Genomic DNA, 14,034 nt, shown 5'->3' with positions numbered 1-14,034 from the left:
GTTGAGTTGCAGTTTATGGAAAATTGCATTTAAAATGTGTTGCCTTATTCCAAGACACCAGTATGATCCAGTAATTTACCAAGAAAACAACAGCAATTCCAAAATCCCTCCAAATTTTAAGGGATTGTAACTAAGTAACTGATTCCAGGGACTCTAGTATATGCCAACTCAAATGGGTGTTTTCTCCAGGGAGTTCTATCAGAATTCTTCCACACAGGAAATCTCTGTATGAAGCACTCCTGGGGCCAAGTCAAACAGGCCAATGAGTTGTTCTACCTTGTGGAATGATCTTCAGGTCTGCCAGAAAAAATGAAGCAAAAGTGAGCTCAACATCCTGAAATATCAAGTCAGAAAAAAACAATGCCTTTATTTCCCAGTTACCTTGGAGGTGAATGCAAGTTGATAACAATAGAGGCTTTGGGGGAAAGCCCAAATTTGCCTTTTCTGCCAGAGGCCTAGCTACCAGCTTAGTGTACAGAGAATCTTATTCAGAAGTGTGAGGTTAAGATTTTCAGTTCTCACACGGGCAATCGTACAAGTGGACAGAATGAGGGCATATAGTATCTGAAAGTTCAAGAGCCAGTTGGAATCGGGGTGCCTGGGTGGCTCAGTTGGTTAAGAGTCTGACTTCGGCGGTCTGTGGGTTCGTATCCCGCGTTGGGCTCTGTACTGGTAGCTCAGAGCCTGGAGCCTGCTTCAAATTCTGTCTTCCTCTCTCTGCACTTCCCCCACTCATGCTCTGTTTCTTTCTGTCTCTTAAAAACGAATAAATGTTAAAAAAAATTTTTTTTAAAGAGTTAGTTGTAATGGATAACTTTAAACTCCTTATACCTGGAAGCTATATCAGGTTCAAATCGGTTCTCTCTGCACATGTGGTCTACTGTGGAGTAAGGATTGAGGTGGGGAGGGGCGTCGTTTGACCCAGACCTCACGATCATGACTAAACTCACATATAGACTTTTGACATATGAATTCATTTGTTCCTTGTAAACATTAAAACTTACTGTTTTGTTTTGTTTTGCTTCCTAGAGGGCAGATTGAAATGGGACTATTAAATGGAAGGGGACCAGAAACCAAAGAGCAGACAGGTTGGTTCACAGACCCATAGCCTAAAATTAATCTTGTACCGAATGGGTGAGGAGAAATGTAAAACTGCAGTGTTACCTCACTTACACTGTGTCTCTCAAGGTGGTTGATGATGTTTGAGTCCCATGTAAACTGTTGGAGGTCCCCATTCTCTCATCAAGGAGAAGGGCAAGATGTCTCATCTGGGAGAGGAGACATTGCCTCTTTGGGCCAGCTGCCAATTGGTTGGGATGGGGGGTTAAAAGGGGAGCATTGCGAGGCAGGGGCTGGATTTGAACTCCAGCCCCGGGCAGTGCTTCCTTCTGGATGCCCCGTCAACACGGACAACCAGTTCCATGTCCAGAGGATCTTCCTTGAGGACAGGCTGGCTGAAGGTACTGTTGTCCCAGATGAAATGATTTCTAAAAAGACATACTATCCCACCTTGGAAAAATAAGATGAAACTGAAAAGGAAAAAAAAAAAAAACTATAGCAAGTCAAAATTTTATTTAAGAAAACAACACACATTTCAAAGAGGACTCAAATGTTTTCATGTGATCTTGAACTTGAACCTGGCATTCTGCTTGTTTCCTGATATTGCCCTATGCCATGCAGTGGAAGGGACTGGGCTTCTATGGCCTTAACCTGGAGTTTAGAGCCTTGTAATGTCTGTGAAATCGGGTTGATGAGGCTACCTTTCAAAAATGAGATTATAGCATGGAGTGAGGAGTTTTAATGGCTAGGCAAGAGTGAGTTAAAATCTGACTTGTTTTCTTGGATATTGGCAAGGCTAAAACACTGGAGACTAGTCTCCCCTTTTGAGTGGAGGATGGACCCCTAGGCGTGAAAGCATCACTCAGCAACACAGACTGCTGCCTCTTTCATCCCTAAACCCAGGAATTGGCACAAAGTGGTCTGCTGTTAGAAGCCAACAGCCTCATCCCTGTGACACTCAACTACCTACCTTCTGTCAATGCCATTAATAAGTCTATGTCTACACTGGCCGCCCGGTGTTGAATCAGATTACAAGATACTTGAGCAATGGCTGTGTGTATCTATCCTACAAAACCCTCCAGGATGCTGGCAGGGCTCAAAAATGGCGACTCAAGAGTGACAAATACAACAAAAATATCAGAAATCGGGACTTTTCCATGTTCTCTCTTGCTGAAGAAAATAACTGGGGCACGGTTAGAACTGGGGTTCAACAGGAGGGGAAACACTACAGACAGCCCAGTGGAAAGAATAAGGCAACAGACACGCTGCTGAGAGCCACAATAAATCATATGATGGAGAAAAATAAGAGGCAATGCAGTACAGAGAACAATTTTGTTGGGAGAGCAGTCTCTGAAAAGAAGCAACGGCAAATGTCTCGATGCATTTAAAACAAGAACTGACAAAGCAATTCCCAAGCACAGAAAGCTCCAGAACATTACTGGCTGCATGTTGTACTACATGTGAACAAAAAGAAGTTCAGAAGAGGATGCAATAACCAAAGTTTTAAAGAGTTGAAAATGTCTTTAATTTTAGTTAGAGCAAAATGTCTAAGACCGCTCAGCGTCCCTGGCCAGGCCGAATGAGACAGCGCTGACCAGCACTGTTTCACCTTCAGCTCCAGCCTACGCTTGGGGGCAGAACAGTAGGTCAGAACCATTTCTGAAAATCAATGACAGGCATACCTCAGAAATATGTGGGTTTGATTCCAGATCACCCCAATAAAGCAAGTATCACAATAAAGTGAGTCAAGTGAATGTTTTGGTTTCCCAGTGCATGTAAAAAATTACGTTCACACTATACCAGAGTCTATTAGGTGTGCAAAGCACTATGTCTAAAAAATGTACATGCCTTAACTTAAAAAGATTTTATTACTAAAAACTGCTAACATCATCTGAACTTTCAGTGAGTTGTAATCACTGACCACAGGACTCCAAAAGCACAAATGACACAGGAAACATAGATAAATTGGAATTCATAGAAATCAAAAGCTTTTGTGCTTCAACGGACACCATCAAGAAAAGACAACCCACTGAATGGAGAAAACCTTTCACAAATCATCGACTGATAAGAGATTTGTATCTAGAATAGGTAAAGAATTCTTACAATAATAAAAATGCAGCCCAGTTAATAAATGATCAAAGTTTCTGAATAAACATTTCTGCAAAGAAGATATTCAAATGGTCAATATGCAAGTGAGGAGATGCTCAACATAGTTTGCCATTAGAGAAATGCAAATCAAAGCCACAAGACATCACTTTGCACCCACTAGAATGACTGCAATAAAAAAGACTGGCCAGCGGTTGTACCAAAACCTGCGGGCCAGCACCCGCCCCTGCACCCACCCCGTTCCCATGGCCCTGCCATGAAACAATGGGAGAGATGGTTCCTGGCAGGCGACCGCTCCCAGGGCACTGCACAGACAGCAGACTGAAACACACCCCATTCTTCCTGTGAAAAAGGCCTATTTACTTGTCCTGGAACTGCTCCAAGGGACAGGCTTCAGGTTTACTACGCATCCAGAGGCTATGGAAGTGCTCTCAAGCAATGTGGGCTTGGGGAATGCCATATATGCACTCTCCCTTGGCCTCACTACGGCTTGGTAGTACCATCCAGCAAACAGCTTGTACACTTGTCTGGAACCCCAGTTTTTGCAATGTCACCAAGAGGGCACCTCCAGATCACCTGGTCTGGAGGCCAGTAGGATTTACAGTTGTGGTCTTGTAAGTCTGTATACATTTGCATACCTTAAAAGCTGCTGCCTGAGGGACCAGCTCCCAATCAATCTGAAACTAGGTGCTGACGGAGGTCCCTCCCTGGGGAACACACAGGTCTTGGCATTTGCTCACCAACTGGGACCCATCAAGAACAAATCAGGCTGCTTAGACAATCACAAAGGTTCAAGAGACAACCAAAAGCTAGGGCAAGTTTCAACAATAAGTTTCATCTACACAAGACCACTCCTTCAAGATAGAGAGGTGGCCGGTTCATCTAATACACAAAAACAAACACAAGAGTCAAGCACAATGAGGAAACAGGAATGTGTTCCAAACGAAAGAACAAGATACAACTTCAGGAAGAAACCTTAACGAAACAGAAATAAGTAATTTACCTGATTCAAAGAGTTCAAAGTAATGGTCATAAACATGCTCACCAAGCTTGGGAGAAGGCTGGATGAACACAGTGAGAACTTCAGCAAAGAGAAAGTATAAGAAAGTACCAAACCGAAGTCATACAGCAGCAGAATACAATCACTGAACTTCTGCCACACAAAATCTTACACACGAATGTTCATAGTTAGTGGTCGCCTTGAGCTGGGGAGGTTGGGGATGGAGACAGAGAGTGACCTTTTCTGGGGGTGGAGTTTCTTTTCGGGGCAATGAAAGTGTTCTAAAATTGATTGTGGAGAAGGTTGTACACCTCTGAATAATATTAACCACCATTATATTGCAGACTTTATTTAAAACATTTTTTAATGTTTTTTTTTATTTATAAGCAGGGGAGGGGCAGAGAGAGGGGGCCAGAGGATCCCAAGTGGGCTGTGTGCTGATAGGCTGACAGCAGTGAGCCCAACAGAGGGCTCGAACCCCAAACCATGAGATCATGACCTGAGTGAAGTCAGAAGCACAACCGAGATACCCAGGCACCCCAAGTTGCAGACGTTAGATTGGTGAATTGTATGGCATGTGAATTACATATTAATAAAGTTTTGGTTTATGGGAAGAGGGCACATTTTAAAGAGTTTTTGTGTTTTCGTTTTTAAGAGAGAGGGAGAATGAGCTGGGGAAGGGCAGAGAGAGAGCAAGAGAGAGAGAATCCCAAGCAGGCCCTGCTAACAGCGGGGCTTGAACCCACAAACCGCGAGATCATGACCTCAGCCGAAACCCTGAGTCAGGTGCTCAACCGACTGAGCCACCCAGAGGGTACATTTAAATTCTGAGTCCTCATGCAAACATGTTGGTCTCTTTGTGAACCAGACTGCTCCGTTTCCTCCTCTGCACTCTGTTTTGAACGCTTTTTCCTGGAACCAGGTCTCTCACACGTAGGCAGGAACGGCTTCTTGCCCCTCTTCACCGTCCTTGCCTGTGCGTTCCCATACCTTTTCTGATTATTCTCTGGTTATTGTTCTACACTGTAGGACTCCTGCTGGTGGTACTTCTGTACTAGTGTCTGTGGTCCCTGCCACAGGGAAATTCACACGGCTTTACTGTCAAGAGTCTTGTGATATTCTTGTAAAGGATGAAAGGCAAACATGCTTCATCACACAGTCTTTCCGGGGGCCTTTTTCAATCTAAAGTGCCCCAGAAGTGGGCGAGCACAACTGCCCTTTGGGGTCACGGTGGCTGTTCAGAATTCTGCCCCCTATACCCAAGGTGTCAAAATTCTGTGGGGCCTCAGATTTGGTCATTGAGTGCTTTAACAGTACACTGATCTACTGGGAAGGGACAAGAAAGTTCCGAGGGGGAGACATAGTAATTTCACTTTTCATTCACAGCCCTAGTGAATTAAGCTCACATAAAAGGAACTTGATCACAAGAATAGTACGAGCTAAGAATGCCATTTTTCTTTGGATTTCAAATTGAAGCAGAGGATTAGCTAGCCTCTCATCTTAGCTGCTCTTTAATCTTTCTTCAGAAATCAATCCTTTTATTACCGTGTTGCTGTTTTTTACCTATCACCTTTACAACTTTTTTTCTAGAAGTCAGGATGCCCACCCCCCAAAATTACACATTACAGCAGCTGGCATGTTGGTAGGGTTTTCTGGAGGAGTGACTGTCTCTCTCCTTGCACAGTCGATAGGAATGATTTTTTCCCAATGGGCTCCTCTGTGAGAATTGATCTGTGTGATGCTTCAGCCCCACTGAGTTGTTCTTCAGAATTTGCCACAATAGCCATGGGTGGGATTGCAGGTGGTTTTCACCTCTCTGGTATGCTTATCTTATTCTTGTTCTAACAGCTACTTGTTCCTTCTATCTGCCAGACAAGTGCCAGGCAGTGAAGACAGAACACTAAGGAGGACAGACACAAACTCTCTATGAGCTTCTTATATACTGGAGGATTACAGACAAGAAAAGCGCCAGGAACCATGGAGTGTAAGATGTGCCTTGACTGGGTCACTGGATATGCTACGGAATAATACCTTCCAGACCAGTGGGTCATAAAGGCTTCCACAAGAAAGTGATTTTCAAGGTGAGATCCAAATTATTGAATCCAAATTACTGAATTATTGGCTTCTTTTTTTCCCTTACATTACTTACGTTACTTTTTTAAAAACCCACAAGTTTACAATGTTCCCCGGTGCCCAAATCATACCTGCATTCACTATAGAGATGTCTAAGGAAGGAGGCTCTCGGGGATGCAGGTGATAGAGTGCATTAACTTCACAGGGCAGAAGAAAGCCTACAGCCCCCCAAGGGAAAGGACTGCTCTCTTCTGTCTCCTTCGATAGGCGTGAAAATAGACACACGGACACAAGCTTCCTGGGGCAGGGGCAGGGAAGGAAGGTGAGTCTCAAGGCCTCCAACTATTCCTCCAAGATAGTACAAACCAATTACACCACTGTTTTACTTACATACTAGTCTGAGTTACGATGCCTGAAATCTTAATATGCATATTTTCCTCAACAAGGATAAATCCGTGCAGTTTAAAATGGTGCCTAATTTCCTCAAAAGCAATTGCTCACTTAAGACAATTATCCACTCTGAAAGGCCCACTGCATTTGATCTTTCTTCCTGCCTGAATACATTCTTTAAAATAAGAATTAAAAGCTGATATTTGCAGAACATCTTCCAGCCTAACTAAATAGGAAATTGACAGCTTTCCTTGTGTAATGCAAACCTCAAGGTTAAAAGATCCACCCAAGTTTACAGCGTTCACATGGCTTTGCATGATGTGCTTTCCTTCTTGGGACGTATTCATTTCAGTTTGTGGAAATCAACTGTTGTAAGTGAAAGGTATTACAGAATTCTGAGCTTCTAGAGGTCTCAAAGGTACACAGCACCCACATACATGGACTCAACTGGCACTTAAATCCTGTCTCTGCCGCTAACACTAACCTGGGATCAGTTTTCCTTTATTTTTTAACATTTATTTTTGAGAGACAGAGAAAAACAGAGCATGAGCAGGGGGAGGGGCAGAAATAAAAAAAAGGAAGACACAGAATCCGAAGCAGGCTCCAGGCTCCGAGCTGTCAGCAGAGCCCGACGTGGAGCTCGAACCCACAAACTGCAAGATCACGACCTGAGCCGAAGTCGGATGCTTAACCGACTGAGCCACCCAGTGCCCCAGTCCTTTTCCTTTAAAAGAAAAGTCTCATTTCCACATCCGTACAAAAGAGATGAAGAGTTAGGATACGTAAAGTGCTTAGCAGACTGGCTGGCACATAGGAAGGGCTCAGTAAATGGTAAATGTCATTCCACCTGATCAAAAGATAGAAGCCACAGGGCTGGAGACGGATCGGATAGGAGGAAACAAAGAGGGACAAAGCAGAGGACCTACATCTCAAGGAGGGAAGGAAGACTGGGATGGGGAGGCCACTAGCTGACACACGAGTCAACAGGCGCAGATCTGAGGAAATGGAGGCCAGTTTTCCACTTGGGGCACAGTGAATATGAAATAAGTCATCAAGATAGAGAAGACTGAGCATTGATAAAAGCAGGGTTAGAGCCGCTATGGAAGGGAGCTCTATGTAGAAAAGTGTCATTTTTTAAAATGTTTATTTACTTTGAGAGAGCATGAGTGTGTGTGTGTAAGCAGGGGAGGGGCAGAAAGAGAGGGAGAGAGAGAATCCCAAGCAGGCTGTGCACTCAGCGCTCGGAGCCTGACATGGGGCTCAATCTCATGACAGCGAGGTCATGACCTGAGCCGATATCAAGAGCCGATCACTTTTAACCCACTGAGCCACCCAGGCGCCCCCAGAAGATCTACGTAATTTTTATTTTTTTTTTTTAACGTTTATTTATTTTTGAGACAGAGAGAGACAGAGCATGAACGGGGGAGGAGCAGAGAGAGGGAGACACAGAATCGGAAGCAGGCTCCAGGCTCTGGGCCATCAGCCCAGAGCCCGACGCGGGGCTCGAACTCACGGACCGTGAGATCGTGACCTGAGCTGAAGTCGGACACTCAACCGACTGAGCCACCCAGGCGCCCCAGATCTACGTAATTTTAAAAAGCCTGAAGTTAAAAAGAACTAAAGGAACATCCTGTGAAAGTATATTAATGACAAAGCATCATTACAAACACATTCCTTTAGCCAAAATGAGTATCGGGTGAAAAGTGACATCACACAAAGGCCACCACACCGGGTCAGAGGGGCATCTCCGCCACACAGGACACAGGGTCCTTTGTACTGTTGCTGGTGGCCCAGAGGGCAGAGCCATTGTTCCCTTGTCTTCTTCAGGTGGACACCACAGAGGGAAGCAGCTCTTTAGGCTGGATGTCCCAAACCTAGGATCCCAGAATCTGGGAACTTAGGACTTCTCCAGGTCTGAGCAGGCGGAGTGGGAGTTGAGACGTCACAGCATCGGAGGTGGGAGCAGTGAGTAGCAGACAAGATGAAGACCCATTCAATCTGAACCTTTCCTGAGAGAAATGTGGCTCAAACCTTCAATGCTGGCTAATCACGCCCAATCCCCCGGGCTCACACAGTTCTCTTCCAAGCTCTCTTTGCTCCGTTGCAGCAATGCCCTTGGACGTCCTGGCACACAGCAAGGAATAGATGTTACGCTTGCATTTGCTGAGTTAAAGAGGTTCCCATAATAAGCTTACTTAATACACAAAAACCGTGTGTGTACCGTAAATGACTTTTTAAAAAGCATGTGTAAGTTTTAGACGGGATAAAACAAACCAAACTGGAGTCCATTATGCTCTTTTGAGCCCAACTCCTCATCCTGAAGCAGCAGCTGTTCCTGCTAATTGGGATCACATTGATGGGTGGATAGCGCTAAGACTCTTGCCTTGATGTAATTTTTTCTGGGTTGGCCAACGGCAGCTTCTCTCTTCTGATGTCTGGGTACTCCAGTCAGCAAAAGGCATGCGTGGGCTTCTGGGCAGGTCACAGATCTGGCTGGCTTCCATAGTCCAGAGTCATTTGGCAGAAAACTTGGCCAGTGAGCAGAGACACTTTTAAGTGAATTCCATGGGTGTGGAGACATCCTTGCAATGCCTCCTTTTTCCTTCCCTTTTAGTACATGTGTCTGAGCTGCCAAAAAACCCATTTTACACAGCTACAGGCACACTGTTTGGTGCATGTTAGATGTGAAGGTGGGGAGTGCTACAGTGGCCTAGCTTGTACTTTATGCTGGCAGTGTTTCTGCATGACTCTTTTTTTGATACCTTGGCAAAGACACTGCTCTCTCCCCTCCAGAACATTAGAGACTGTCTACATGACCAGCAGCCATATTATTTAATGATATTTAAGTCCGTTTCCAGACAGGCTGCAAAAACTCACAGCTTTTTTTTTTTTTTTTTTTTTTTAAAGGGAAATGTTTTCACAGTCTCATTAGTTTTCCTTTATCACAAAAGCTCAGTTTGCACAGCAGGATTTTTTCCCCCCGTGAATGATGAATATTTCAAAAACAACACATCCCTCTAAGGGGACAACAACTTTAATGGTTACAGTCCATAAAGATGGTCTATTGAGATCATTACTAAGAAGTATTGCTGATTAACAAACTGAGAGTGAAGAGGAAAGACAAATGAAATGAGGTGTGGTTTGGGTGAGCAGTCAAACTAAAAATATTTAGGGCCAGAAAGACGAGTAATTAAAAAAGAAAAAATGGGTGGGGCAAAAAGGATGGGAGGGGTAAAGTTTCTTGCATTCTCAGGAGACAATAAGACAGGGTGGAGGGCAGGGACAAGGACACCAGATTTGGGGAGGAGATGCTGCATATGATGTTTGTGTTGGAAGAAGGGACAGGAAGGGGTGGGCAAGTCTGTTGGGTCTTAAAACTCTTCCATATGGCTGGGCATTCTGGAAATCTGACCTGCTTGTTCAATGAAAGCTCAGTGTGTAGGGCTGACAGACCACATCTAAGCTGAAAGGTATTAAGTGCCCCGTTCCCTCTGGCCCAGAAAACGGACTCAAAACTCTCTACATGGTCTGCCTCTTGGTGGGTCCATTTGCGCACCTGGTGCTGAGCTGAACATTCAAGACCTGGGAATAAAGATCCGGGGAGGGTGGTCGAGATGAAAAAGACGGAGGCGCTCTCATCAGTTTAGTGACTAAGAGGCGTACAGGCATGGGAACCACGGAGGTAATGACTGCAGACAGCAAAACAGAGGAGAAAGGGGGCAGATATTAACGCTGGATCTTTTTTTAATTTTTTTAAATGTTTATTTTTGAGAGTGAGAAAGCAAGGGGCAGAGAGAGGGAGAGAGAGAATCCTAGCCCGCCGCAGGGCCCAAACTTATGAACCACGAGATCATGACCTGAGCCAAAGTCAGATGCTCAACCGACTGAGCCACCCAGGGACCCCAAAAGTTGGATTTAAAATACATTTAAGAAAAGTATTTAACTAGATTGGCGATAAGATAAAGACACAGTGAATTGCTGGGTCACGGAATCTGCTCTTTAGAGCCATTTTATTTTTATTTTTCAAAGTTTATTTTGAGAGAGAGAGAGAGAGTGCAGGGTAGGGGCAGAGAGAGGGAGACGGAGAATCCCAAACAGGCTCCAAGCTGTCAGTGCACAGCCCGACGCAGGGTTCAGTCTCACGAACCGTGAGATCATGACCTGAGCCAAAACCCATGAGTCAAATGCTTGACTGACTGAGCCACCCAGGCGCCCCTCTGTGGGGTCCAAACATCACAACCTCCCCACAGCGGAGTTGGGAGGACGATTCCTTGCCCTGCAGAGGTATGGAGGCAGATTTCGCGCAGCCTGGGTGATGCTGTGAGGCAGCAAAGGCCGCATGGCCAGCCCCATTGTGGATGCTCAGAGCGAAGATATACTCTATGGTGTGGACTGAGGGTCACGTGAACAAGATCCACTCTGAGGCTCCTACACAGACTCTCAAAATCAGCACTTCTCTCTGCCTGCCCATGTGTGCCATTTTTCATACCACCACCATTAGACAAAGAGCTGGAAAATCACAGGGAAGAACACGCAAACCACCGTGACATGCCACGTGCCTTCGAGGGTCAGTGAAACTGCCAAGAGGCCTTTTTCCATTCCTAACACCTCTTAATATGATTAACTTAGTGTGAGTCTTCTGGGCACAAAGCTTCCAGGAACAGCATTTCTCAGGGTGAGTTTATAAAGAACACTCACGAGATATACCAAGAGAAATCACCGAGGCTGATTCTCAGGGATAAAAATCTCCCCTCCCACCTCTCTCATTTAATCTCCCTTGGCATGGAGTAAAATCTGAACTGCTTATTAAAAGTACACCATGGACCTAAACAACCATACGCAAAACAGCCGAGCACGCGGAGCTCGGCAGAGGTGGGGTTTAGGAACGTTAGAAGCTCGGGTCAGTTTGGCTCCATTTCTCTTGGCCTAAGATACTCTGATTTTATCAGCACCGAAATATTAAAAAATACATATGTGTGAAACAAGCTGTAAAGCTGCCTCCTCAGGCCAAACTACGTGTGTCGGCATGGCCACATGTGGGTGGGAAGGGTCCCTAGGTACGATGACCACAGAGTCAAAAGGTTATTTTCTCAGATGTGGGCAAATGTCACTTTAATTGCAAAGCCTTCATTTACAGCACACTCAACAATGAACAAACAGGAGAACTGTGACTTCTGAATATATGAAATGTATAAAAGTCCCTTGAACTTCAGATAGTCGAGATACGAGCATTCCACAAGAAAAGCACCCTTCCTCATTTTTCTGAAGACCGTCTTATGTTTCAAAGATGACAAGGCATACTCAGAATCTCAAAACAGTAGGATGTTCCTTGCAGGGAGAGAAGAAGAAAATCTTGTTTCATACTATTAGGCAAATACTTAACGAGAAGGGTCCTGGGTAGGGATGGGAAGCCAGGAGGAAGGAAGCACCAGATACCATGCGAAACTAAACAAATCAGTTCCACCTCTGTAACACAGATGGGACATGCCACTCCACGACCCCCGACACAGGGTGTGCAAGAACAGCCATCGGAGAGCGGCTGCCGTCACTGGCTGGGATTGCTGAAGGGTGTCAATTTAGCCCATGGACAAAATCCTTGAACAGCAGATACAAACTGTCACTGACTTTAAGTCAAAAAGAATCTTAAGGAAATTCTTGTTTTATTTATATAGATATGGACTCCTATTTACCTAATTAGAGCAATGATTACACAGTTGACATTCCTGTTCCATAAGGGTTTGTTCAAACACTGGAATGGCTTAAGAAAAGCATCGTCTAATTTTGATTTTATTTTACACTTTGAAAAGAGACAGAGGGAAGACAGAGAAAAAGGATGACTAATTCCCCCCGACTCTGGGGCCCAGCAGGTACAGACTTCTCTGACTCCAGGTTCATCCACACTGCTGGGAAGTTTCAATGTCTAGGGAAAACCAGGGAAGACTAGGTAAGCCCGCTGCGCCCCACCCCTACACAAAGAATTCTACAGTGAGTCTATCACAGTGCTCTAGCTGAAGCGTGTCTTTAAAACTAAAGAGGGATTCAACTGAACATCTAAATTTTAAAACTGTAGCGTTTCAGCAACAAATAAGCTCAGAGAACTCAACCCAGAAGTGAAATGAAAGAACTATTGCTCTGACATCTGAAAATCAAGCCGCTGCGCTCAGCTCTGCCCCACTTTCAGGTTTAGGCAGACACATAAGGGGGTGGTGGCTCCTTGGACGCGCCATTCACAGTGGCATCATCATAAGGGGGTAACAGCACCTGAGAAGAAACAGAGAAGACGAGGGTTAGTGTGTAAAAGTGCACATACATTCCCCTGAGCTTTAACTTTAAAGGAACTTCCATGCAATTAAACGTTTACCATAGCCGGTACCAAAGATCAACTTGCCAGCAAGTGGCTACCCTTCGATGAGAGACTTTTTCTTAAGGAAGAAAATGGGAAGAGACTTTTGGCCCTTCTGTAGGTTCTCCTAACCCTGTTCACATGTGCCTGGAGGGACATAGGACTGTCGCTAGGACTAGGAAGCAGGCGACTGTGGCTCTCCAGAGCACGAAAGGCTTCTGCGTGAGTTCCACGTGTGCACACAATTGGGGCAGGCACCTAACTGACCACAGGAGCCACGCTCATGGTTGAGATCAGCCACAGTTTACCGGCACAGCCGTGGTAAGTTACTTAACCTACATTTCTGCAGCCATAATAGGTGGATACCTGAGGTCTATAAAATACTAACACTGCTTGATGCACCCCTGAGATGGTCGATATTATCTGTCAATGGGTGAAGAGAAATAAATAAGAATAAACACTCATGTTGATCGACAACCTTTCTGTTCACATTTCAGGTACAAAATCAAGCACTTCTAATTGTTCATGAGCTGTCAACATAAGAAAACACTGACTGATTTGGGGAGTAAAAAACAAACCAGGGAATAGCAACTCAATATAATTAGCCTTGATTCAATCAACTAACATTTATTATGCACCTACTGAATGACAGGCATTGTGGGTACAAGATAATTAAAATAAAAGACAGTCTGTGCCCTTAGGAATTGAGAGATGAGATGAACGAAAACCTTACCCACCTCAAGTGCTTTGTGGAAAGAGGAAGAATATTCATTCACAAATGGAACAGAACAAAACAAAATTATGGACATCACTTAAACTGAAAGTAGTAAATAAATGTAAAAGTCAATTTCCTGCCTTTTCATTTATTTATCCCTTTAGCTTCCATAGGGACATTAAAATTTTCTTTTTAAGTTTTTGTCACACCCCCTTCCCCCAATACCACATACAGGCACACTCTTCCCTCTCTTAACACACCTGATTGCTGATTTTTCTCTTCTTCCGGTCTGGGAGCTCCTCTTGAGGTGCAGCCCTGTCTCACTTAGCCCCAGAGATGGCCCCAGTC

At 44.7% G+C, this 14,034-nt stretch overlaps 1 protein-coding gene across 1 annotated transcript in view; it reads right to left on the bottom strand.

Annotated features, from left to right (window-relative positions):
• Positions 1-11,710: 11,710 nt before the first annotated feature.
• The window catches only part of LAPTM4B (lysosomal protein transmembrane 4 beta), a 77,471-nt gene continuing 75,147 nt past the window's right edge, over positions 11,711-14,034 (bottom strand). Inside the window, exon 7 of the mRNA XM_019468044.2 lies at positions 11,711-12,889. Coding sequence (XP_019323589.2) covers positions 12,812-12,889 — 78 coding nt within the window. The 3' untranslated portion in view covers positions 11,711-12,811. The remainder of the gene's footprint in view (positions 12,890-14,034) is intronic.

This window comes from Panthera pardus, unplaced genomic scaffold (assembly GCF_024362965.1).
Source record: "Panthera pardus isolate Hobbes unplaced genomic scaffold, ASM2436296v1 HiC_scaffold_7, whole genome shotgun sequence".
Classification (NCBI taxonomy): domain Eukaryota; kingdom Metazoa; phylum Chordata; class Mammalia; order Carnivora; family Felidae; genus Panthera; species Panthera pardus.
The sequence above is the reverse complement of the archived record's forward strand: the minus strand, read 5'-3'. Positions and strand labels throughout refer to the sequence as shown.